At 35.8% G+C, this 27,680-nt stretch overlaps 1 protein-coding gene and 1 long non-coding RNA gene across 24 annotated transcripts in view; one reads left to right on the forward strand and one right to left on the reverse strand.

The window, feature by feature from the left end:
- Pnpt1 (polyribonucleotide nucleotidyltransferase 1) overlaps positions 1-21,689 on the forward strand; it is a 31,191-nt gene extending 9,502 nt beyond the window's left edge. The window contains exons 12-28 of one of the 2 annotated variants that reach the window (XM_087583907.1): positions 214-310; positions 660-762; positions 4,410-4,480; positions 5,757-5,793; positions 6,316-6,382; positions 6,467-6,556; positions 7,876-7,929; positions 10,980-11,086; positions 11,887-11,958; positions 12,045-12,108; positions 12,544-12,627; positions 13,235-13,318; positions 14,439-14,545; positions 14,632-14,687; positions 16,773-16,851; positions 17,625-17,672; positions 20,455-20,722. In XM_087583907.1, the coding sequence (XP_087440033.1) occupies positions 214-310; positions 660-762; positions 4,410-4,480; positions 5,757-5,793; positions 6,316-6,382; positions 6,467-6,556; positions 7,876-7,929; positions 10,980-11,086; positions 11,887-11,958; positions 12,045-12,108; positions 12,544-12,627; positions 13,235-13,318; positions 14,439-14,545; positions 14,632-14,687; positions 16,773-16,851; positions 17,625-17,672; positions 20,455-20,613 (1,379 nt within the window). In that variant the 3' untranslated portion in view covers positions 20,614-20,722. Of the gene's footprint in view, positions 1-213; positions 311-659; positions 763-4,409; positions 4,481-5,756; positions 5,794-6,315; positions 6,383-6,466; positions 6,557-7,875; positions 7,930-10,979; positions 11,087-11,886; positions 11,959-12,044; positions 12,109-12,543; positions 12,628-13,234; positions 13,319-14,438; positions 14,546-14,631; positions 14,688-16,772; positions 16,852-17,624; positions 17,673-20,454 lie in introns of both variants that reach the window. The other variant, NM_001142371.1, reaches the window with a different exon arrangement.
- The window catches only part of LOC148001495 (uncharacterized), an 89,666-nt gene that overhangs the window by 58,913 nt on the left and 3,073 nt on the right, over positions 1-27,680 (reverse strand). For 9 of the 22 annotated variants that reach the window (XR_015637657.1, XR_015637658.1, XR_015637659.1 and 6 more), the window contains exons 3-4: positions 25,392-25,584; positions 12,502-12,600 (exon numbers count right to left, since the gene is read on the reverse strand). This is a non-coding gene — a long non-coding RNA (uncharacterized LOC148001495). Of the gene's footprint in view, positions 1-8,162; positions 8,229-12,501; positions 12,601-20,078; positions 20,146-22,747; positions 22,910-25,391; positions 25,585-27,680 lie in introns of all 22 variants that reach the window. The other 13 variants (XR_015637672.1, XR_015637670.1, XR_015637654.1 and 10 more) reach the window with 5 other exon arrangements.

The following is a 27,680-nucleotide window of genomic DNA, read 5'->3' on the forward strand; positions in this document are numbered from 1 at the left end:
GTTGAACAAGCTTGGAATCCTGAGTTTGATATATTTAAAAACAAATAAAAACAGCAAGCCAAATTCCTACAACTGGTTTAAGAGCATTTGATTAAAATGCTTTGTTTGAGGACTAAATGTTTGACTGTCTCCATTGACAGCTGGAGTTAAATGTTGGAGAACTTATTGTCCAAAAAGATAAAGCCTTTGTTTTGATTTGCCTCTTTTCTATAGAAAAATTTCCAGAGGTTGACCAACTTGAAATAATAGAATCCTTCAACGTTGTTGCAAAGGAGGTTTTCAGAAGTATTATTTTGAATGAATACAAAAGGTAAATATATCTTCCTGTGGTCAAATTGAAGCATCTGCAAGATGCCTTGAAAGTAGCAACTTGCTTCAAGGAAGGAACTGCCTTCAGTTGAAAAGTAAGAGATAATAATTTTATAAATGAGCATCCATTGGTAAATATATGGACATGTGGCATGGCTATCTCTCATGATGTATAAATTACACACCTCCAGACATAGATTCAGTGGAACGTAGAGTAGAAACCAACTATTTATATTAGTGTTTAGGATTCTAACAAGTTACTGTAGACAGTTGGTGTTTAGGAATCAGTGGTAGAGATAACGAGATCTAATTTTTCTGTCTTCACATATGGCTTTATTGCTTTATTCCAGGTGTGATGGACGAGATCTGACTTCACTTAGGAATATAAGTTGCGAGGTAGATATGTTTAAAACACTTCATGGATCAGCATTATTTCAGAGAGGACAAACACAGGTAGTAAATGTTAGAAAGCTATTTATTTAATCATTTCTGCTATATAGATGCTGTAAATTTTTGTGTATGTTCCTGTATTTGAAATCAAGGGATCTCGTTGTTTATAGCTATATTTGCTAGTAAAGCTGGTCTGTAAGTTTCTGGTGATTCTGTTGTGCCTGCCCCCTGTCTCTCCATAGGTGCACCAGACGTATAGATGCATACCACTGTGCCCAACTTTTTTTTTTTAAAGACAGGATATCACTGATGTGTTGTATTGTGGTGGTATCACTGTGTAACCCGAGCTCTTCTGGAACTGATAAGCTGTCTGCCTTTGAGTTCTGAATGCCCAGAGTACCAGCATGCATCACTGCAAAGCGATATTGCATTTATTAATATAATTTAAATACTGTTAAGGCATAATTTAATGCAGTAAAGTATATACTTTAACATGTATGGAATTTTTGTATGTAGTTTGTGTTGTTTTGGTTTTGGAGTTCCACTATGTAGTTCAGGCTGGCTTGGAGCTCTCTGTAGCACAGGCTGGACTCATACTTGTTCTCCTCCTCCTACCTCACTGGCTTGAATGTACTGTTTAACCTGATGCCTAAAATATATGATTTGATGTATATAAATTTGTATACCTAGAAAACATTTGCCATAATTAAAAGAAGATCATCTTGGTACAGGCCCATAGCTCAGTGCTAGGGACTTACCTAGCATATTCAGAAGCCCTGGGTTCAAGCCCCAGTACCACAGAAAGCAAACTCACAAGCATGAAAATAAGCTCCCAGTCAGTTCTGAAAGTATCCTGTGTCTTTGTAGCTCCTTCTTCCTGATCTCTCTCCAGGAAACAGCTTTTGTTTCTATAAGTTCATTTCATTTTCCAAGACTGCTGGGTATTTTAGTTTTTATTTTAATATTAAAAGCACCAAGTTAAGTTACTTATTCTCCTTGTTTTGGGGTGTATTGTCATTGTTTATCCATTCATGATCCTTGTTTGTTTTCTGCACTTACTGCAAACCTGTCATATTCCTTTTCTTTATGTAGATACATGTTCTGTGGTACAGTATCCATTTGCTCATTTATCTCTATGTATACCCACTGTTTTGTACAGGATAATGCTTTATGCCTCTTTTTCTTACATTAATCACTACTTAATTTTTCTAACCCACTAAGTACCAAGTTGTATTCTGTTGCTTTAGCTTGTATTTCCCTGCTTCCTAGTAAGAATCTTCTTATGTAATAACCAGTGACTGGGATCATTGTGTGAACTACATCTAGAAAGGGCTGTACACCCTTATTTTCATGTAGGTCATTTCACCTAGAGTTGTGTGACTTGAGGGACTACTTCAAGATAAATTTTGTCTTTCTGTCCAGTTTTCTTGATTAGCATTTGTGTTTATTTTTTCTATTCTTAACATTCCTTACTGTACTATACCTGCTATTGCAATAATTTCTTAGAAATTTTAAATATTAATCCTTTTCAGTAACAAACCCCAGTTTGTACACATGACTTCATTTTTATCTGCATTTGAACTTTATTATATTATCCTCTGAAATCTTGAGTTCTGATGTTAGTCCATCTCCACTTTATTTTTTATTGAGCATCTCTCCTTATACCAGAGCCAGAAAGTAGGCACTTATTATTTTCCTTCTATTTCTTGCTTCCTAGGATTAACTGTTAAATTTATATTATCTTAGAACATATTCCTGTATATGATGGTAGTAAAACTAATTAATCATTTTCCCACTAATTTTTGATAAATTTTGATAACAACTTATATTTATAGTTTATAGATACATGTTTACTTTTTTTTGGAGGACTATAGCACATTTTATTAATTAGTTCTTATTTAACATTAGTTCCCCACATATTTGTACTTTTTTTTTTATTAACTTGAGTGTTTCTTATTTACATTTCGAGTGCTATTCCCTATAAATACATGTTTAAACTATACTCTCTTTAATCGTTTTGTGGATTTTTTTCTGGACCAGTATCATTTTCATTATTAAGCCCTCAGAGTCCACCATATTGCCTATAAAGTACATACATCTTCACTGTATATACACAACTATTTTAGCTTTTCATGATACATTGGTTTCTTCATTTGAATGTTAGAAGTATGTCAGTTCTTTATTGGAATTTCACCAAATTAAACATATTCATTTAAGACAGAAATGGTATTTTTACAATTTGAATTAATGTTTACAGTGAATATAATGTTTCTCACCATTGACTTAGTTCCTCTTGTGCCTTTCAGTGAAGCATTAAACATATGTCTTTAGATGTTCAGGATATTTTGTCACCTCTCCTCTCAGACTTTACCTTTCAACTGGAGTGCATGGCCAATTAATGCTTAATTTAATGACTAAATGGTGTATGTTGAAGGGGCAGTTGGTTTGGGTTTTTGTTGTTGTTTGTATGTTTGTTTTGGAGCATTTAAAGATGATGTGGTGTTTCTTTTTATTTTTTATCTACTCTAATCATTCAAGTCATTCCCTATATATTGCTTTTATGTCAGATGTTTTCGGATTTCAGCATACAATTGTGAAAACAGTGATTTTCTTGGAATATATCATACTTAGAATTTCAAACTTGAATCACAAATGTGTCTTTTCATTAAACCTGAGAATTTTCAGCCATTAGTTTTTCAACTTTTCCTCATTCTTCTTTCCTGGAATTATAAGTGTATATTCCAGCCTCTGTCATATTCTCTTATAGGACCACATGAATATGTTCCCTTCAGAGTGAGTGACTCCATTTTCCTTTTCTTTTTAAATTCCTCTTCCCTTAGTCCCATGCTTAAGATTAAGTCCAGACCATACTAGTTAAGTGCTCTGCCAATGAGCCTCTAATCTCTGGATAATTTATATTTCTGTCATTTCCTGACATGTTATTATTCAGTGTCCTCAGTTATAAATCTGTAGCTGTAAGAACTCTTTGGCTGTTAGTCTAGACTTCTGCTAAGGATCATTCTCTTCCATTCCTTGCCTTTTCTCTTGAGAATGTTGCCTAGGTTGCTGCTAATGCTAACTTTATGAATGATGCATTGTTAAATCTCTAGGCTGTGTTTTAAATCCAAAAAGATTAACTTTCTTTTAAACAGGAAAGTTTTGTTTTGTTTTGTTTTCTGAACCTGTGTAGAAGCTGCTTTTATGGAATTAGCATTGTTAACCTTCCTCCCTCCCCGCTCAGCACCACTAGTGAGATGTCCTGAGGGGCCTTTGGATTGTTGAGATTTACAGACAGCTTTATTATTTCAGAGTGAATGTGTATTTACTGTAATAACTGCCATGGCTAGCACTGTGTCGAATGTATTTATAGATTACACACCTTTTTTTAAAAAATAAATTTATCAGGTATTTTTAGTTTGGGCTGTGAATATATCTCTGTAGTAAAGCACGTGCTTAGTATTCAAGGCCCCTTGGTTCAATCTCCAACATACACACACCAAAACAAAATTATTAAACAACAATGAAAAAAACCAATTACCAAGTGAACAGACCAACAAACTACATATGCATGTATAATATGTGTGTGTATATATATATGTATATTATATGAATATATATATTCATACATATTTTATATATTTCCTTTTGTTTTTAATCTTTATTGTTAGTATTTTAAAGCTTAAAGAATAATTTTTTCTTTTTTTTTAAAGGTACTCTGTACTGTTACATTTGATTCATTAGAATCCAGTATTAAATCAGATCAAATTATAACAGCTATAAAGTAAGTTATATTTTTATGTTTTGTTCTTTCTCTAAATAGTCTTTGTGTGTGTGTGTGTGTGTGTGTGTGTGTGTGTGTGTGTGTGTGTGTGTGTGTATCCTGGAAGTTTATTCTAGTCTCATCAGTAGCAAACTCTTAAAGGACATTGCTATTCTGTTTGTTTGTTCTTTTGAGATAAGGCCTCTCTGTGTAGCCTAGGCTAGCCTTACTTAGGTTTACAGAATGCTGGAATAACCAACTTCATTATTACTTTTACAGCCTATATAGCACACTTCATTTTTCTGTTTACACATTTAGGATTGCATAGTAAGCCATATTTTCTTCTGAATTGTTAGTTTGGAACACATTTAGAAGAAAAACATTTGTTCTATACTGTGATTACATTTAGTTTATGTTCCTAGAAACATTCTCCAGGACTAACTAAGGTAATCTTGAATAAATTGTGTATTACAAAAGGGAGAACAAATATATGAATGATGTCTGGGTGCTAAAAGTAAGCCAGAGACTATTAATGAAAAACTCGTATGTCTAGTCTCAAATGATATTGTAATTTTGTGCTCAGAAACACTTGGTTTTCTCCCTCTTCCTAAAAACTCAGCAGTAAAATTCTGTTTATCTGTTTAAGATAAAGTTTTCTCTAGCCTTACTGCCTAACTGATGGTAGTAACTCCTGATGTTTCCAGGATTGCTGCCTACCCCTGGCCCCATTTTTTTATGTACATAATAAATTAACAGTTCAGGGTCTGGGATGTATGTAGCTCAGTGGATAGTGTTTGCCTAACATATAAAAGATCCTGGCTTCAGTCTCCATCACCACCCAAATCCGTCTTAGTCACCTGAAGTTAGCACTGAGGAAGTACAGGCAGGAAGATCAGTAGCCTAAGCTATCCTTAAGTACATAGCGAATTGGAGGGCATCCTAGATATAGGAAATCCTGTCTCTAAAAAGCAACAACAAAAGGCCTTTTGGGGGGCAGGGGGATTGTTTTCCTTAATCAATCTAGAATTCAATTGTAAGTCCAAGCTGTTGGAAGATATCTCTCAGCTTCTCATGGGGCTGAAGCAGGAGCATTACCTAAGTGAGGGGTTTGAGACCAACCTGGACAGTATGAAGAGACTATCTCAAAAAAAAAGGTTCCCATTCATCCTGTCTTCAAGTTTTGTATTTCCAACCAACTTATTAATACTCAATTACTTTTCTAAAATCATAGTAAGTCATTTTTAGTGTTTTATAGAAGTATGTTTATGTCCTTTTAATTATTCCTTTTTTCTTATAGTGGGGTAAAAGATAAAAATTTCATGTTGCACTATGAGGTAAGAAAAACTTTCTCCCCAACATTTTTATTGTAAAAATGTTCTAACACAGCAAAATTAAAAGAACTTGATAATGGATCTCCATGTGTCTACTCCCTCAGTCCTCCCGTTAACATTTCACTATGTATCTGTGATATATTAGCCCTAACTCCAGATCCAACACCTTCTGACTTCCATAGACACCAGCCACACATTTACATAGACATACATGCAGACAAAACACTTAGACAAATAAAAATAAATATATCTTTAAGTAAGTTTCCATAACCTTTCCTACCCTCTAATCTACTTACATAATACAAATAGCTAATTTTACTAATATGATATATACTTTGGATTTTTTCAGTCACCTACCAAATAAATACATATGTAGATAGAGTATAAACAGACGGGCAGACAGACAATTAATATACTCTTTAGAACAAAAGCAGAGTTCTATTGCACTGTAATTTGTTTTATTGTTTTGCTAATATATCTGAGGCCTTTCCATGTCACTAATGTGTGTGAATGTTTGTTTTCAAGTTTCCTCCTTATGCAACCAATGAAACTGGCAAAGTTACTGGTGTAAATAGAAGAGAACTTGGACATGGTGAGTATAGTTCTAAGCTTGTGTTGTGTCCTAGAGAAACTTAAACTTAGTGCTTTTTGCTTACTGTTTCCTATTCTGATTCAGGTGCTCTTGCTGAGAAAGCTTTGTGTCCTGTTATTCCCAAAGATTTTCCTTTTACCATAAGAGTTACATCTGAAGTTCTCGAGTCAAACGGTATGATACTGCAATATTTCTTTCCTTGTAGAAAAGACTAGATTCCCTGATTCAGTCTTAACTTTTCTAAGGTTATGTTATGTCATGTTTACTACCACAGAGTGTCAAAGCCTGCTGCAGGAAAAAATGTTAAGTTGATCTGGTCTTACCTACTAAGTTATTTTGAAAGCACTCTAAAGCAAGCATTTCTCTTTTTGCATGTCTTATAATATATCAAATTTGGGTTAGTATTTATTTTTTTCAAACAAGCAACAGAGCAAGTTAAGCTTGGAGAGAGTAGCCGCCAAAACAGATGGATGCATAATCCTCGTATCAGAGATAAATAATAAGTGGACACCAAGAGAGACACGGAGCTAATAGAGCAATGTTAAATAAAATAAATTAGTTCATGAGTCAAGACTAGGTTTTATCACTGAGGCAGAATGGGCACAGAGTTCTTCGGTGTCTAGCAGTCTTATCACATGGTCACAAATTTCAAAGCAATAGACTAAAGTTAGCTCAGAATCTAAACTGAAGACTTTTCTGTTCTCCACTAATTAGGACTGGACTTCTGGTCCAATGAGAGCTAGGACTCCTGTATTTGTACCTTCTAATTAAGGCAACAGAAATATTGCTAGGCCTTCTAGGGGTTTCTTGGGTTCAGAATCTCTGCAGCAAAACTGCACAATAAAATTATTTGTAGTAATGGGAATCCTGTACATTACTCAGTGGAGAAAACAAACTTACTTCAGAGAAAATAAACTTCTTTCATTCATTTAAGTAACCATTTGTTGGCTAGTGGTTACCATATTGTTCTCTGTAGCCTTGTTCCTTTGTAACTTGAGAAATGACTTAATGCTTTCATATCTTTATCTATTTGTTTACAAATTGGTATAGGTGTGAGTGCTGGGGTTGCAAGTGACAGACACTTGTGTGTATAGACACACAGAAGGCAGAGGAGAAATTTGTTCTACTCTATCAGTCTCTACCTTGTCCTTTGATACAAGGTCTCTCACTGACCCTGGCAGTCAGCAAGCCCCAGTGAGTCTCCTACCTCTACATCTTGTGACACTTGGGGGTCCATGGACATTTGGCCACACACCCAGCTTTTTTTTTTTTTTTAAATGGGTGCTAGCTCAAGTTCTCATACTTGTACAGCATGTACTCTTACCCACTTACACATCTCCCAGCCCATCAAGTAAGTTTACACAGAAGAAGAAAAGACTATTGACTATTTCTATTCAAGTATAATATTTATAAGGAAATAAGCAACACTAGCTTTAAAAAATTAATATATTGCAACACAAATAGTTCTTTTTTTACTTTTCCTTTCCCAATAGGGTCATCTTCTATGGCATCTGCATGTGGTGGAAGTTTGGCATTAATGGATGCAGGTAAAGAATTATGTCTCAAAACTGTTAGTACTTTACACATATATATTTCATTAGTACAGAATATAAGATTTGTCTAGATTGGCTTTAATAAAAGTCAAAATCATAGGCCAGAAACAATATAATTACATCAAAAAATATCAGCTGAAGTTGTTATTTTTAGCTAAAAGACTAGAAATTTATAATACACTGTAAATTATAAATACTTGCCTCGGTGACCCAATACACTTCCTCACCTTCCAAAAGTGGAGACTGCCAGAATCAGTGTAGGTATCTTCACGTAAATGGTGCAGAAATTTATACTAAACAATAGATAGATTATCTATGACTGGTTGAAGGATAAGCAAAGAGGGCTGTTAATATATAGGAGAGAGAGAGATCCCACAGGAGAGAGGTAGCAGGTAGAATACTTAAAGGATGCTTCATCATCAGCCCCTTCCCTTCCCATAACAACAGTGACCTCCCAGGATAAAGGGTATTGGTAAAAGGAATAGGGGAAGCTGTAATCCCAGTGGGCACTGGTGGCAAAATAGCAAACTTGGAACCAGCCAGAGCCCCACAGCAAGACTCTGTCTCAAAAAGAAAAGAATGGAAAAGGAATGGTAACTAATGTGTTAAATGGTAAAATCTATTCATTTTTGACAGGGTCTCAGAAATGTCCTACAACTTGCTATGGATCAAGCTGGCCTTGAGCTCTAGAGTCCTGGGATTAAAAGAGAATACCGCCACACTCACTAAAGTTTATTTCTCTTTAAAAAAGATGAACAAATATAAACACATGTAAAAATATTTGATTAGAATTAATATCAAGTACTGTAGAAAGGGCCAAGAGAAAGTATGCAGTTTAGTTCAAAGAGATTAGTGCTTCTAAGCCCTAAGCCAGGCCTGTACACTAGTGACACAAATGGAATCTATTTTTAAAGAAGCTTAAAGGTACAAAAATGAACATAAAATGCCAATGAATAAATTGATAAGTATGTGTATTGCACAGTAGAAAATAATAAATTAAGGATAACTGAGTTAGAGGCCATGATATTTTCCTAGTTCAAAGGTTGAATAGTTAGGTTAGGACCAAACATATTGAAAACATGGCTTAGAACTCACATGGACCGAATAGCCTGTGTAAAATGATGAAATTATAAAATAGCATGGCTATGTTTCTGAATGCATTCAAAAGAACCACTGAAGTAATAAATGAACCAGACTTGGAAGGCCACTTAAGCAGGGTAAAACAGGTTTGTTTGTATTGTTTTACTTCCTCTTTTTTTAAAGGATTTATTAATTTTTATTTGTGTGAGTACCTGTATGTATATATACTAACATAGCACGCCTGCCTGATACCCTCAAAAGTCAAAAGAAATAGTCGGATCTCCTGGAAATATATTTTCAGATAGTTATTAGCTGCCTGATGTAGATGCTGAGAACCAAACACAGATCCAGCAAAATGCTCTTAACAACTGAGCCATTTCTTCAACCCTTTGTTTATTCATTTATTTATTTGGGAAGGGTGGTTGTTTTGTTTTGTATTTTGAGACAGGGTTCCATGTAGCTCAGGCTGGCCTGAAATTGAGGATATATAGCTGAGGATGACTTTAAACTCCTGATTCTCTTGTCTTCACCTCCCAAGTGCTGGGATTACAAGCATGAACCATCATGTCCACCTTAAGCAAATGTCTTTAATATGAGTTGAGTAGACTCATTATGAGCACCAAATCTCTAGGAACAGAATGTATACTGTCTATATTAGTTATTTTTCTGTTGCTGTGACAAAACACCATGACCAAAACAACTTGTGCAAACTAGAGAGTTCCCTTTTAGCCTATGATTCCAGAGAGATAAAAGACCATCATGGCAGGTAGAAGTGTGGCTGCAGGAATAGGAAGCTGAGTGATCACACATTCAATGGTAGAAGCAAAGCAGAAAGAACAAACAGGAAGTGGGGTCAGTCTGTAAACTCTAAAAGCCTGCCTCCATTGATATACTTTATCCAGCATAGTCTTATCAGCTCTCTAAACAGCAACACAAATTGAGGATGAGATATTCAAATACTGAGCATATGAGAGACATTTCTCAGTCTAACCACCTCAATGTCCAAAACATTTTAGGACCTCCAGCTTGGAGCTAGAACCTAATTTTGGTTTCAAGCACCCACTTCTGCAAATAATTTCAGCTCTGAAGGATTTGATGCCCTCTTCTGGTCCTCCAGCATAGCACACTCACACATAAAATTTAAAAATCTTTTAAAATAACCAATCTCTAGTTTGAGGGTATAGTAGTGATACAGTGCTTGCTTAGCATGCAGGATGCTCTAAGCATCCCATCACCACTACAAACACAAGTATAAAGGCAAGTTATGGAGAACATAAGGGGTTTTATATTTTATTTTTATTTACTTAACTTGATTCTGTTCTGATAAAGAACTCCAGGAAAGTTTGTCTAAGCAAATCTAGACCTTGGCCAAGAGATTCAAGTGGGAGGACTAGGCAGTCAAGATACCATTGTAGGAACTGGTGAGATAGCTCACTGGTGCTCATTCAGAGGACCTGGATTTGGTCCCAGTACCCAGATGGGATTATTACATGGGATTAGTGTGCTGTAGGTTTATTACGAATTAGAAGGGCAAGATATCAGATAATACACATAATATTTCTCACAAGTAAGAATTTAAAGATTTTTATGATTACATTTATACTTATATACAAAAATTTCCTAGAAGGCTATATTAATAGTTCTGCTATGGGGAGGTGAAAAGTTCAGGCTTATAAAATTTAACAAATACATGGCTAGAAGGAGGACCCAAAAGCAAAATAGTAGAGCATAGATAAGAATTTACTCTACTGGGTTTCAGCCAAGTATAGATAATATCTTTTGATTTACAGGTATTATGTTTTTATTTACATTATTAAAGGATCAAAATGAACTGAGATAGGACCTTTTCAACTCAATTTATGATTTTGAGAACACCATCTTATATTAAAATAATCTCAACAGAATTTCAGTGTGTTTTATACATTATATACAAACCTTTTTTTTGTTCTTGTTTTTAATTATAGGGGTCCCAATTTCATCTGCTGTTGCAGGTGTAGCAGTGGGATTGGTTACCAAAAGCAATCCAGAGAAAGGTGAAATAGAAGACTATCGTTTGCTAACAGATATTCTGGCAAGTATATTCCCAGTTTGAAATATTTAAAAGTATATCTGAAAGTACATGCTTAGACCAGGCACAGTAGCACACACCTTCATATCTGAGGTTCATAGACTGAGGCAGAAAAATGACAGTCCTAGTCTAACTTAGATTACATGGCAAATTCCAGGCACCTGGGTCATGTGGCAAGACCCTTGTTTCAAGATACATATATATGTTAATAATAATAATAAAGACATACAGAAACCTCAGCCTAGAACAGTGGTTCTCAATCTGTATGTCGCAACCCCTTTTGGGGGTTAAATATCCCTTTTATAGAGAGTCACCTAAGAAAACAGATATTTACATTATGATTCATAATAGTAGCAAAATTACAGTTATAAAGTAGCAATGAAGATAATTTTATTGTTGGGGATCCCCACAACATGAGGAACTGTATTAAAGGGTCATAGCATTTAGAAAGTTGAGAACCACTGCATTTCAGGAATAGAGCAGTGTTTATTTCCTCTTTTGCTTTGGATTTTAAAGGATATGTATTACTATATACTTATCTAGAATGGCTCCCTTAGGGATAATTCTCAGTTAATTTTTATGTATTTTAGAAACAGGCATGAGCTAAGCATAAGATGGTGTTTACAATGAGCTCTGTGAGCTCTGTGTGGTGGGGCAGCAGTCAAGCAGCAGAGGTGGCTCCTGCAGTTAATGTTAGAGGACCCAGCTTACTTCCAGAGCTAGGATTTGAAATTCTTCTACCGTGACTATGGGTGAATTTTGTTTTGTTTAAAACTTTACTATCATTTCTTAAATCATTGAAGGGAATTGAAGATTACAATGGTGACATGGATTTCAAAATAGCTGGTACAAATAAAGGAATAACTGCATTACAGGTATTTTTGAAAACCATCTTGTTTCATTTTTAAAATATTTAAATAATGGCATGGGCCAGTATTTATTTTTCGCTGTTCTATATTAGGCTGATATTAAGTTACCTGGAGTACCAGTTAAAATTATAATGGAAGCCATCCAACAAGCAACAGGTAAGCCTTGTTCCTCTCTTGTTTCTGTCTAGTCTATTAATGCCACCTACAATTCCCAGTAAGCTATTCAATATTGCTTTCAAAATTCAGTGTAGCTGACTGGCAGAATGTTTAGCTATGATATATAAGGAAGTGGATTAGCTACCCAGCACCATTAAAACTTGAAGAGTTGTGGCAATGTAACTTAACATGATCAAGTGTTAATTACTGATCACATTGACTACTCAAATGAAAGAACAGTGAATTTTAATTTTTATAAAGTGAGCAACTTTCTGGGTTAGTTTGGAGAAGTGAATGAGGAATAGAAGTGACTTTTTAAGGTAACTGGAATATGAAGAGATTTCATTAGTGAGTCTGCTCTACACCAGAGAACATATTTCAAATCGTACTTACTTGATGGAGTTACAATTTTTATTGTGTTGCTTTTTCTTCTAGTGGCAAAGAGGGAAATATTGCAGACAATGAGCAAAACGATTTCAAAACCTCGAGCATCTAGGAAAGAAAATGGACCAGTTGTAGGTAAGACATTAAAATTATTACTGATAGCTTGATATTTAAATATTTACTACTATTTTAAAGCATTTAAAAGTATTTAATTACATTATTGCTAAATATTTTCAAAGAAAAAGTTCTTTTACAATTTTTCACTTATTTGTGTATATGTGTAGGTGGAGCATGCATGTGCCACACTGTATGTGTCTGGCAGTTAGAGTCCAACTTGTGGGAATTGATTATCATCTTCCACCATATGAGTTCTGGAAATTGACTTAAGTTATTAGGCTTGGCAGCACATGCCTTTTCTGAGTCAGCTATCTTATCAGCCCTAGAAAAAAGATTTTAGATATTCTTTCCATAAAAAATGGAAAGTGAGAATAGATATATTTATACTATATATACATGTATCAAAAGTCATAATACATAAAATTTCTGTGTTCTTATATTATTTTAATATTAAATGTGTTTATATTGAAATAAAACCAAACTTAAATTTGAGAACATACTCTTGTACATTTTTCAGTAATATTAGTCAAACAAATTTCTCCTATTTCATAATGAGAGATTCATATATATGTTTAGGATCGTATATCTTGGCCTCCTTTACATATTTGTCTGCGTTGCATTTCAGAAACAGTAAAGGTTCCATTATCAAAACGAGCAAAATTCATTGGGCCTGGTGGATATCACTTAAAAAAACTCCAGGCTGAGACAGGTAAGAGTTATCTCTAGTCTGAGGGTATTATTAAGTCCAAACCATGTAAGTATGCTATTTTATCTCTACTGTATTACTCTAGGAATAGAATTTGAGAGATAAAAGAAAAACCAGAAGAAAAGTATAATGTATTTACTATGAGTTTTCTGTGGGACTGTTCTATAGCTCCTTAAGTTTTTATCCTCAACTGTATTCAAGAAGGACAAAGCAGCATGTGTTGGGATATTTGATGGCAGCATAAAGGATAAACATAGCAAGACCCTGCTTCAGATAAAAGAGAAGATAACAAAACTTCATCAGACTCCTTTCACATTTAAAATTGGAAATTCCCAAATAATTTTTAGTTTTTCACTTGACAGGGTTATTACACATTCTTATTTCTACTGCTCTGACTTAGTTTCATTCAGGATCTTTGGTTTAAAGACTTTATCTATACAGAGGTCAGGTGTGGTGGTGCACACCTTTAAACCTAGCATTCAGGAGCAGAGGTGGTGGATTTCTATGAGTTCAAGACTAGCCTGAGTTCAAAGACAGACAGCCAAGGCTATATTTATTGGAGATTTTGACTCAAAAACAAAAACAAAATACAAAACACCAACAACAAAAAAGAATGTATCCAGAAAGTTATGTTTTGTTTCTTCTAGAAGCAATGTTTAGATGGCCTAATACTTATTTTGGTCTTATAAAGGACAATAATTAGAGTTGTTTTAACCAGTGCTAAAAGTGAGAAACTGATATTCTAAAAGATGGAAATAATAAAACAGGATAATTAAAGTATTCTGGTATAATTTCTAGTCATAATTAAAGAGCAAAACGAAAGACCTAAAAATTAGTCCTGCTATGCTAGGACATGGGACATAGGACTGTTAAATCCACAGAGCCTAGTAAAATGGCAGGCACCTGGCAGCAGAGTATGCTTCATGAGTGATTCCCTTCACTAAGGAACAATCATTAAACATACAAGGAACCCTACCCAGCCCCTTTGAGGTCCCTCCCCCTATTCTCATATTTGCTTTTTAGATTAGTTACCTCTGGTAATAAGATTGTTATTTTTAATGTATTAAGTTATCTCTTTTTTGTCCCTCCCACTGCTCACCATGATGCTGGGTTTATTCTAAAGGTGTAACAATTAGTCAGGTTGATGAAGAAACATTCTCCATATTTGCACCAACACCTACTGCAATGCATGAGGCAAGAGACTTCATTACAGAAATTTGCAGAGATGATGTAAGTATACGTCTTACGTTAGTTTTTCCCTGTTTATTTTTCCTGTTATCTTTATTAGTCTTAATGGTTTGTTTTACACTTTACAGCAAGAGCAACAATTGGAATTTGGAGCAGTTTATACCGCTACAATAACTGAAATCAGGTAATTACAAGTAAACAGTGGGTTCACTTTTAAAAGACTTGTACTGCAAGCCCAGACTCACTTCATATTTAGATATATGCCAAGAGCTGTGTGTGTGTGTGTGTGTGTGTGTGTGTGTGTGTGTGTGTGTGTGTGTGTGTGTGTGTGTATGTATGTATGTATGTATGTGTAACAGAGAGAATATAAATTTGGGTATATGACAAGTTCTCTAGCCCAGACTGTATTAATAAAGTCAGTATGTAGCTGAGAATGACTGCTTTTTTCTCTTTATTCTTGTGTGCGTGGATGTTTTGCCTGCATGTATGTTTACGCACCATGCAGTGCCTGAAGAGGGAAGAAGGTGTTGAATTCCCTGGGACTGGAGTTAGGTGGTTGTGAGCCACCAGGCAGATGCTAAGAATTTAAATATGAGTTCCCTGGAAGATGAGGAAGTGCACTTAACTACTGAACTGTGCCTGTAGCCCCACCACCTTTTTGTGTTTTGTTGTTATTATATTATTTAATATATATATACATACATATGTGTGTATATATATATAGCAAATAATATACTAAACAAATAATATACTATATATAATATACTATATATGTATAGTGTATATATATATAGTGTGTGTACATATATATACATATATATATATACACATATATGTGTGTGTATATATAGGTGTTTTGCTTACATGTATTTCTTGTACTCTGTGTGTGTGTGTGTGTGTTTGTGGTGTTACTTACAGAGGCCTGAAGAGGGCTTCAGAGTCCTTTGAACTAGAGTTACAGACTAATGTGAACAGCCATGTGGGTGCTGAGACTCAAACCCAGGTCCTCTAGAAAAGCAGCAATACTCTTAATTGCTGAGCCATCTCTCCAACTGACTCTGAACTTGTGATCCTTCAGCTTCTACCACTGTGACTTGTTTATGTAGTGCTGGGAATCAAACTCTTGAGTATATGAGTACTATATCAATTGAAGCTACATCCCCAGCCTCATGCAATCCTTTTTTTAAAAGCTAATTTTATTTTCTATACCACTATGTAGGTTTTCAGTAACATGGTTCTATGATAATAGATTCCTCTGCCAGAATTTTTTCATAAACCAAAGTATCTACCATATTTTATTTTCAAACCACATATTCTACCAATTTAATTTTTTCCACAAACAGACTAAAACATAGATAGTATTGCCTTTTCATCGTTATTGCTTCTACAGATAGTTTGATACTTAATTAACATGTCTTTTCAAGCCTGTTTCTACCTCAAAATATTTTTACCAGGTGAAATTACCTCAAAATACTATTTGGGGGTGGTGGGGGTAGGAAATGAGACAATTACAGGTAGAAAATAAGCAATATAGTTGGTTGTTTTTGGACTAGAGAGAACAGGAAGAGAACTTTTCCCAGCCATCTATATATAACTCCAGTTCCAGGAGATCTAATGCTTTCTTCTGACCTCTACAGGTATAGGCACACATGTGGTACACAGACATACACATACATATATATACATTTACATATATATATATGTAAAACATTCACACGTATAAAATAAATCTAAAGTAATAAAATTTCATAAATTCTGAAGAGAAATGCAGGTTTCTCTTTTTCTCTTTCTTGGTTATTTGATTCACAAATATGATTTGTAAATGTAGGGCATAATTTTCTTTTGAAAAAAAAAAATAATTGGGCCTGCTATATCTTACGTTTGAGGTCTTGGGTTCAATCCCAAACACTATGAAGACAGGAAAAAGGAGGGAAAGAGACTAAAAGACAGAGGGAGAGAGGAATGAGAGAAATATATTTTTTTGCATAGTCATAGTTTTATAATCATGAGAATATATCCTAGAAGCCAGGCATGGTTGCACATGCTTTTAGTCCTAGCACTTAATGAGGCAGAGGCAGGTGGATTTGAGTTTGAGGCCAGCCTGGTGTAGAGTGATTTCAAGAACTATAGAGTGACCCTGTCACCAAAAAAAAAAAAAAAAAGAATTATGGTCTGGGATTAGTTTCATGCTCTTCTTCTGTTAAGACCATAGTTTCTATTTGTTAGTATACATACTTTTTGTTTTAACCAAGCTAATATCTTTTTGTAGAGACACAGGAGTAATGGTAAAACTGTATCCAAACATGACTGCAGTGCTACTTCATAATTCACAACTTGACCAACGAAAGGTAAAAGGAAAACCGTATTTGTGTATGTGGTGGATATGCACTCTGTCAGTACCTGCATGTGTGCATGGAGGTCAGAGGAAGGTATCAAGTGTCCTCCTCTGGGACTCCCTATGTTTTTTCTTCCCTTGAAACTTGGTCTCTCACAACCTGCAGTTTGCCTTTTCTTATCTAGGCTGGTGGCTAGCAAGCTCCAAAGATCTCATTTCTCCTCATTCTCCACAGCACTGGTGTCACGGGCACATGCTCAACTATCCCTAGCTTTTTATAAATGCTGGGAAAGCTGAGGTCCTCATTTTTGTGCAACAAGTGTTCTCATCTTCTCAGCTCTCTCAGCCCTGATCTGAGTATTTCTAATTGTGAAAAACAATTAATATTGAAGTCAACCTAATTATTGAAAATTGTATATTTTGCCTAATAGTTTCAGTATACAGAATACACATGTGCTTTCACTTACATTCACCAACCACTAACATTTGCATTTAGTGAATGAAAAGTGAACAGCTCTCTTCATAGGACTATAGTTGCAATATTTACTACTTTCACTTATTCATTAAAGTTGAATGAGCTGCTTCCCTAGTCCACATTTATCAATGCACACTAGGTAGACATTTGAAGGGCTAGACCCTGAAGCAGTAACAATAGTTATCTACAAAGAGTTTTGTAAGTAATTTTTGATTTTGCAAGAAAAACAAATATAGCTGTTCACTTGGGAAAAGATGGTTACTTCTGTGGTTATTAATTATGTGTAACTAACATTTTAAATTTTTTTTCAGATTAAACATCCCACTGCCCTGGGATTAGAAGTTGGCCAGGAAATTCAGGTAGCGGTATTCAATGTATAATCTTTTTTTTTTTTTTTTGTATTGGATATTTTTTTATTTATATATCAAATGTTATTCCCTTTCCTGGTTTCCTGAACATAAGCCCCCATCCTAACCCCCTCCCCTTCTTCTATAAGGTTGCCCCCAACCCCGACATTACCCTACACTGGTGGGAGTCCAGCCTTGGCAGGACCAAGGGCTTCTCCTTCCTTTGGTGCAGCTGGAGCCATGGGTCAGACCATGTATGGTCTTTGGGTAGTGGCTTAGTCCCTGGGAGCTCTGGTTGATTGGTATTGTTGTTCTCATGGGGTTGAAAGCCCCTTCAGCTTTTTCAATCCTTTATCTAATTCCTCCAGCTGGGATCCCGTTCTTAGTTCAATAGTCTGCTGCTAGCATTGGCCTCTGTATTTGACATGCTCTGGCTGTGCCTCTCAGGAGACAGCTATATCCGGTTCCTGTCAGCATGCACTGACATCAATCTTATCTAATTTTGGTGACTCTATATATATGAGCTGTGTTCCCATGAGGGGCAGGTTCTGAATGGCCATTCTTTCAGTCTCTGCTCCAAACTTTGTCTCCATATCTCCTCCTATGAATATTTTTTGACCCCTTTTTTTTTTTTTTTTTATTAACTTGAGTATTTCTTATATACATTTCGAGTGTTATTCCCTTTCCCAGTTTCCAGGCAAACATCCCCCTCCCCCCTCCCCCCTCCCCTTCTTTATGGGCGTTCCCCTCCCCATCCTCCCCCCATTGCCGCCCTCCCCCCAACAATCATGTTCACTGGGGGTTCAGTCTTAGCAGGACCCAGGGCTTCCCCTTCCACTGGTGCTCTTACTAGGATATTCACGGCTACCTATAAGGTCAGAGTCCAGGGTCAGTCCATGTATAGTCTTTAGGTAGTGGCTTAGTCCCTGGAAGCTCTGGTTGCTTGGCATTGTTGTACTTTTGGGGTCTCGAGCCCCTTCAAGCTCTTCCAGTCCTTTCTCTGATTCCTTCAACAGGGGTCCTATTCTCAGTTCAGTGGTTTGCTGCTGGCATTCGCCTCTGTGTTTGCTGTATTCTAGCTGTGTCTCTCAGGAGCGATCTACATCCGGCTCCTGTCGGCCTGCACTTCTTTGCTTCATCCATCTTGTCTAATTGGGTGGCTGTATATGTATGGGCCACATGTGGGGCAGGCTCTGAATGGGTGTTCCTTCAGTCTCTGTTTTAACCTTTGCCTCTCTCTTCCCTGCCAAGGGTATTCTTGTTCCCCTTTTAAAGAAGGAGTGAAGCATTCACATTTTGATCATCTGTCTTGAGTTTCATTTGTTCTAGGCATCTAGGGTAATTCAAGCATTTGGGCTAATAGCCACTTATTAATGAGTGCATACAATGTGTGTTTTTCTGTGATGAACATAGTGTGGAGCGTTTGTCTTTCTTAAATGTTGGAGCATCTTTTGGGTATATGCCCAGGAAAGGCATAGCTGGGTCCTCAGCTAGTAGAATGTCCAATTTTCTGAGGAACCTCCACACTGATTTCCAGAGTGGTTGTACCAGTTTGCAATTCTACCAACAGTGGAGGAGTGTTTCTCTTTCTCCACATCCTCGCCAGAATCTGCTGTCACAGAGTTTTTATTATCTTAGCCAATCTGACTAGTATGAGGTGGAATCTCAGGGTTGTTTTGATTTGCATTTCCCTGATGATTAAGGATGTTGAACATTTCTTTAGGTGCTTCTCAGCCATGCGATATTCCTCAGCTGAGAATTCTTTGTTTAGCTATATACCCCATTTTAACAGGGTTATTTGGTTCTCTGGAGTCTAACATCTTGAGTTTTTGGATATTAGACCTCTATCAGATGTAGGATTGGTAAAGATCTTTTTCCAATCTGTTGCTTGCCGTTTTGTCCTAAGGACAGTGTCCTGTGTCTTACAGAAGCTTTGCAGTTTTATAAGGTCCCATTTGTCGATTCTTGATCTTAGAGCATAAAGCCACTGATGTTTTCTTCAGGAAATTTTTCCCAGTGCCCATGTGATCAAGACTCTCCCACACTTTTTCTTCTATTAGTTTGAGTGTATCTGGTTTGATGTGGAGGTCCTTGATCCACTTGACCTCAATGTTTAATCTTTAAAGGTGTAAATTGTGCTTCAAATTCTAATTAGTCTTTTTGAAAGCGTAGAATAAACACTTTTAACTTGTATCTCTGCGTAGTGCTTTTATAACTTAGTGAGGCTTAACCAGACTTGCTAAGTAAGAATTTAAAATAAGACCCCCCTCAAGGAGATTTAAAAAAAAAACCTTTAGAACTGTGCAGACTATCATTTGGTGATAGACTTGATAACATGGTTGAAAGCTTTGTCATGTTTGAGTGGTTGACATGTTTTTGAACTTACTAAGGGACTAGAATTCTGATAATAAAACCAACCTTGTCTTGTAGTCCTCTATCAGTGAATAGAAGTTGTTCATAATCTTTAGTCTTACAGTAGCGGGACCTAGAGAGCATTAAAAGGACAGTTAACCAGAACACTCTAAATTTTTGCTGGTTAGTTGGTTGGTTTTGGGTTTTCTTTAAATAAGATCTTACTATACCCCAGTGGGCCTGAGTAGCTCAGGCTATCCTCAAATTTTAAGCAAGGTTCCTGCCTCCCAAGAACTGGGATTACAAGCATAAGAAAATATGCATGGATTCTTTTTATTTTTTTGTAAGTTACTTAACCAGACAATTACTCCCTTAATTGGACAACATAAATTTAAATATCTTTGAAATTACATGTCAACTTTAATCTGTTTCTTTAACATAGGTCAAATACTTTGGCCGTGATCCAGCTGATGGAAGAATGAGGCTTTCCCGTAAAGTACTTCAGTCTCCAGCTACAACTGTTCTCAAAACTCTAAATGATAGGAGCAGCATTGTAATGGGAGAGCCTATTTCACAGTCATCATCTAACTCTTCCCCTTGACTCCTTTTTAAAATGGTATTCAATGGTGAGATTCTGCAGAGCAAAATTTAATAGTCCCATTTATTGTGTAGATTTATATATAATTTAAATATAATTATTTGTATTAAAATGCTTATTTCATGTGCCTTTTTTATTTCAGGAGTAGCCTATATTTGCTTATTCTTATTTGGGTTATAAATCAATAAATATTTATTAAAAGCTATTTTTAATATCTTAGGAAAGATTACCTTTCTGTTCCTGTAATTATGAACTAATGAAAAATAGATCATTTATGCCTTCTTAAGAACTTTTTTTTTAATACCTTCCTTCTCTTCATATATATAGTAATGGCCAGTCCCCTTAGTTCATCTCTGCCTAACAACTGTGCTCACTTACACACTAGAATTGACATTTTGAAAGCCAGAACCCATTTCTTCAAAGCAATTACACATTTAATAGGTATTGAGGAACTAATTTGATTCAGTTTCTAATGATTAGTTGTTCAAATTGATCACAAGACCAAAAATACAGTGAAATGAATCCTATAAATGGAATTCTTGCTAGAGTAATTTAGTTTTTTTAATTACCTATGTCATATAAAGACTATGCACTCATCAGATAGAACTAGGTAATTCTTCATATGTATATAATTGGCAGTGTTTGGATATTCTTGGTGTAAGAGTAGGAGGAATCAATCAATATAAAGATTATTGATGTAATATCTAGCAATAACTGATAACTGTCAAATCCATTGGGTTTTTTTTGTTTGTTTGTTTTTTTGTTTTGTTTTTATTTAAGACAGGGTTGGTAGAACCCATTAGACCAGGTAGGCCTGGAACTGAAATCCACCTGTCTGACACATCAATCCAAGGAGTAAGCCACCATACCCAGCTCATTGCTGTAATTTAAAACATGCTAATAGTCCACAAAAAGTAAATACTACATAATTTAGACTATGTTCCTTTTATAAGTCTTACAAAAATGTGGATTTTTTTATTGGGGCTGATATAAGATATTAAATATGAACTTACACAAGCTAAAGATCTTAAAGGTATGTTTGTACTTAAATCAATAAACATTACTCTGTGTAAAACAGCATATTACATATACTAATACATTTTAATTATTTCTATAATTAATATACTGTTATTTAGTAGTAGTGACCACCATAATCCTTAATTTAAGGGAAAATAACCTTTATTGGAAGGATTTCTAAGTTTTAATTCAGTTTTCTTAAATTTGCTCTTATTTTTCAAAGGTATGCTGTTAACAATCTAGAAAAAGCAAAGCCAGTTCTTGGAACTCCAGGGGAGTGCCATAGAATTGAAAAGATCGCTCACAACACCAACAATAGAAGCACCCTCATTTCTGCTGAAGTCAGGAGCCTACCAAACATGCCAGAGCATCTGCTTATCTTTATTTAAATCGTGGTAGTTTTTCATAATTTCTAAGTTTAATCTGACACTATCATTTATAGTACTTACAAGTTGTTCCTTTATGACCTTTATTTTGACATATGTAAATTAGTGTTCCAATTTTTTTAATTTATTTATTTTGTGCACTTACAAACTTCTGTGCATGGGTAGGAATCAGGACAATTTATAGGAGTTGGTTTTCTCTTACACTATGTGGGTTCCAAAAAACAAATTCAGATCATCTAACTTACAATAAGAACCTTTACCTGTCAAGCCCTCTTCCTGGCTCAAACTATGGGTTTTATGTGACTGTTTTCCTTCCCTTCTTAAGCATCTTAAAATTTCTGGATCTAAGAAGCACAAACATCAGCAGCTATCTTGTTCAACTTAGCCAAACACTGAATTCATTCATTCAGCATGTACTATGGACTAAGCACTATGACATGTGCAGTGATGTCAGCAAACAGAGGTAAAGTTATAACACGCTTAGTAAACAAGTATGTAACATCATGTAGTGGCAGATGCTTTAAATTAGAAAGCATTTACATAAGGGGTAGGAATGATCTGTCCTAATTAGGTTTCTATGCTTAGATATAGTCCATAATGAACAAAATCACCTTTGGAAGGAAAGGATTTTCTTATAACATCCAGGATCACCTGTCCAGGGGCAGTACTAGTATTACTTCCGGTGAGCCCTTGTATATCAAGCATTAATCAATAAAATGTCCCCAAAGACTTACCTATAGGCTAATCAGATGGAAGCACTTTCTCATTTAATGATTACATAAGTTGACAAAAACAAAAAACAAACAACAAAAAAAACCCACCAGGATATATATGATAAGTTGTTTCAAATGAAATGATTCAGAGCCACTTCAATGAATAGATATTTCAAAAGAAACCTGAATGAATTAGAAGGAGCAAATGAAAAGATATTTTGAGAAATAGAATTTCAGATAGAGGTCTTCGTTTTCATTTGATATTCTATGTCCAGAAGCAAAATTAAATCATTTTAGAAACCAATTTTACATAGCTTAGTCTTTTGCTTTGATCAATATAACAAGTGGAGATAGCAGGTAACAGTTTCAAAACATTTAATCAAGCAAGCATATTCTTAGTTATTTCCACGGAAAGAGAATCATGAACAGTTTAACAGGCTTTGACAAATGCTTTCTCATGAAAATTGACAATAAGATGGCAGGCAGTAGAAATGGGAAAGAAAATATAAAAGACTCATTGTCAAGGGATAAAAAGTATAATAGTTACAGTGAAAATATATCACAGCCATGAGTTTGTTTCACAGCCAAATCCCATTCCCTATATTTAACTGACAGCAAGGCTTAGTAGTCAACAAAAAATAAAACAGTTCTTATTATCACATAGAATATAAAGTTGAAAGAGGAAACAATTACACTGTAACTTTAGCCTGAGGCTTGTAAAGATAATAGATCTGATATCAGAAAACTAGCTAAAAAAAAAAAGTGAAAGTATCAATCAACATATAGAAAGCAGTTGGAGACTTTTGCATGACTTCTTGGATCTATCCACCCCAGAGAGAGGGTATCATGAACCAAAGTATTCAATCCAGGTCAAGTTCATCAAGTGAATTTATTGGGTAGACATTAAGATACTCCAAAAGAAATTCCCACCCCAATGTGAATCTTCTGACTCTCCTTTTCAATTGGAAAATGTTAACAGGTCCTAAATTCAGACCCTGGCAAAACACAACACACACATACACACCAAACAAAAACTATAAAAAAAAAAGAAAACGCCTTTTATAAGCATAGTGCTATAGTATGTTATACTGTTTACTTTGGAAACTTAGTTTTATATAGTTACTAATTAAGTTGATAGGCACTCTAGCAAAGGATTCTTGTGACCATAACTTCCCTGGAGTTTACTATAAAACAGGCTAACCTAACCTTGAACCTCTGCCTCTACCTCCCAAATGCTGGAGTTGCTCATATGCATCATGACTCTGATGATTTTTAAAGCCATAGGAGGAGCTAATAAGATGGCTCAGCAGATACAAATACTTGCCACCAAGTCAAGACAGTCTTTTAAGTTCAATCCCTAGGCCTATGTAATGGAAGGAAAGAACTGATTCCCCCAAATTGTCCTCTGACCTCATACAAGTATGTATGTATGTCAAGAGAGTGCAAACCTGCTCAATAAATGTAAAAAGAAATTTTAAAATGTTCTGCCAGCAAGATGCTTCTATAGATAAAGGTACTTTCGTCAAGACTTGAGTTTGAACCAAGAGACCCACACAGTACAAGTAGAATACTGACTCACAAAAGTCCTGACCGCCACATGTCATGACACATACATATGCATAAACACATACTAAATGAATAAACATGTATTTTTGTTATGGGTGTAATAGAATTCAATCCCCAGAACACACATTAAAAAATCCAAACATAGGGCTGGAGAGATGGCTCAGTGGTTGAGAGCACTAACTGCTCTTGTAGCGGTCCTGAATTCAAATCCAAACAATCAAATGGTGGCTCATAGCCATCTGTAATGAGATCTGATGCCCTCTTCTGGTGTGTCTGAAGGCAGCTACAAGTACTTATATATAATAAATAAATCTTTAAAAAAAAAAAATTAAAACATGGTGGTTTGCACTTGTAATCCCAATAATGGGAAGATAAAGACAGGTGGAACCTTGGGGCTCACTGGCCAAATTCCAAGCCAATGAAGAGACGCAATCTCGAAATGAATGACACATGAGATTTAACTGTGGCCTCTGCATATTCACACACAAAGTCATTTTATAGTGATAAGAGGTGATCATAGAGTCAGCACCTGCAATCCCCAAGCTCCTCGGGAGGCTAAAGCAGGAAAATCTCTTAAACCCAAATATTTGATCCTTGTATGGGTAACATAGTACAACCTAATCTTTCCAAAAAACAAGTTGGGTAGAGAAAACAGGCTATTAACTGGAAGAAAAAAAAAAAAAGAGTGAAACTTTATATGCAATGGAATTTGAATTGCCTCTTAATAAAGAGTTTGCTAGGTAAGCCTGGCTTTAAGGAATGATGATAAATGGAGAGGCATACTGTTGAGTAGTAGTTGTTTTATAAGCAGATGAAGATAAGAGTATACAGTAAAGCAGTTTAGAATTAAGACAACTTTATTTGACATGTGCTCGAAGTACTGAAAAGTACCATGTTTCATGAAAGCTACATTAGCAGTTGCCTACTAATATTTTTAAACTGTGCCTATAAAATTACCATAATTCTCAAGAATTCATAAACTAGAAAATTATGCTAAAAACCAAAACCAGAAAATATGTAGAAAATCATAAGATATTAAAAATTATAATAAAAATATTGAGGGGAAAACGTATCACCAGTTGCCAAAGAAGTTACTTACAAGATTCAATGTATGTAATGTCCATAGTTTGGCAAACAGCAGTCAAAACTTAGAAATGGGCTGGAGAGATGGCTCAGCAGTTAGGACTGGGTTCCCAGCACCCATGTGGTGGCTTACAGTGGTAGTTTATGGCAACTACCAGTAAACTGCAGTTCCAAGGGAACCGGCAACCTCTTCTGTCCTCAGCAGGATCCTGAATACACATGATATACACATAAATAAATATTTTAAGTATTAGAATCATAACACTAAAGGTATGGCTGTCAAAGTCAGGAACAAAACAAACATCGCTATTATTCAACACTTCTGGTGGTCTTATCAATGTTATGAAATTAAAAGGGGTATCAGAAAAAAACAAAAACATTTTCAGATTACCACCTGAACCACTTCACAAAAGTAGCATTTACAGGTGAGCACATCAGAGGAAATGGCTGTCTTCTCCAGGAGGAAAAGCTGCTATGAGAGAGCTCGTTTCCACTTTTCTCAGCAAAGGCCATCACCTTTACAGGCTTTGAAGAGCTAAGCCTGCGATGATTTTGTCCTATGCCTGTAGTCTATTCTATGGTTAAATACCTGCTCCCAAAGAGTGCAAATCAATGAAGTCTCTGAAGCCTCTCATCTGAACACTATGAAAATCTAATACCAGGTGTAATCTGACTTCCCAATACCAAATTCTACCTGATTTTCACTCCTTCGGTGTGTAATCTTCCCAGCAGTCCCTACAGATTAAACCTAGTTACCATGGCTTCACAGCTAGAAGAGAAAATGTGCTTGCTTTTACAAGGATTTGTGAGCTACATCTACAAGGTCTGAAGTGCCAAAAGTATCTACAATACCAAAATCACCAAGGGACTCTAAACAATAAGGCTTTAAACTTTCCCAACAAGAGCCTTGGTTACACAACCATAACTAGGCTGAGCATTTAGATATCTTTAGATAGAGTTCCAAGACCTTCAAATTCTTTACCCTTAAAACTGTAAGAAATACATTAAGCTCAAGTCTATCCCTTGGGTCCTAGATTTAGTTTCTGAAATATCCTAAATACCTCAATTGCAGTCTCTTAATTATTTTTCTGGTGCCTTGAAATTTTGCACAGGTAACATGGTTATGGTCAGCAAAAAGAGACCACATTGTGTCAGAAACTAAGAAAAACCATCCCCCAAATCCAATCTTACTACTTGTTTTCTTGCCTTAGTATACCACCTGTGATGGCTATTCTTGGTTGTCAATTTGACTATATCTGGAATTAACCAAAACCCAAGCAACTGGATAGGTTCAAGTAGTGCTTTTAATGAAAATGGCCCCCACAGGCTTACAGGGAGTGGCACTATTTGAAAATATTAGGACTTGGGGCCTTGTTGGAATAGGTATGGCATTGGAGGAAGTGTGTCACTGGGGGTGGGCCTTGGGGTTTCAGAAGCTCAAGCTAGACCCAGTCTCTCTTCCTACTGCCTGTGGATCAAGATGAAGAACTCAGCTACCTTTCCAGCACCATGTCTACTTGTATGCTGCCATGCTTCTTGCCATGATGGTAATGAAGTGAACCTCTAAACTGTAAGCCAGACCCAACAAATGTTTTCCTTCATAAGAGTTGTCGTGGTCACAGTGTTTCTTCACAGCAAAACCCCAACTAAGACAGTATAATGGGTACACAGGGATTTTTTTTCCACTCAATGAAATCATTTGAACTGGGAAGATCACCTTTAATCTGGGCCACTTCTGTTGGCAGCCTATGTAAAGGGCATGGAAGAAGGAAGTTTGCTCTCTTTGCCTGCTTGCTCCTACTCTTGCTTTTACTGGCAAGTCCATTCCTTCAGTGAAGCTTACTTCTTGTGGATTCTGCCATATACTGAAGACCAGCTGAGACACACAGATTCACAGACTAAACTACTAGATTCTTTCTTGAATCTTCTTAGACAGCCATTATTAGACTAGTTGGACCATACCTATAAGCCTTTCAAATAACACATACATTCTCAGAGAAGTTCTGTTCCTCAGGAGAAGCAAAAGTGATTATAGTTAGCATACACGCATACATACACATACACATACACATACACATACACACACACACACACACACACACACACACACACAAATTTTACATAGATGAATTTACCAAACTCTAATGGTTTGAGGGAGGGTTTTTGGTTTTGGTTGTAGTTTTTTTGGTTTGTTTGGTTTTTTTTTCCCCCTGCAAAAAATATCTCAATGTCAAAGAGAAGAGAGATGGACCTATGGGTAAATATGCTTGCCACCAAGCCAGAACACATATGGTGAAAGAATGGT

Source organism: Rattus norvegicus, chromosome 14, assembly GCF_021556685.1.
Source record: "Rattus norvegicus strain SHRSP/BbbUtx chromosome 14, alternate assembly SHRSP_T2T, whole genome shotgun sequence".
Taxonomy (NCBI): Eukaryota; Metazoa; Chordata; class Mammalia; order Rodentia; family Muridae; genus Rattus; species Rattus norvegicus.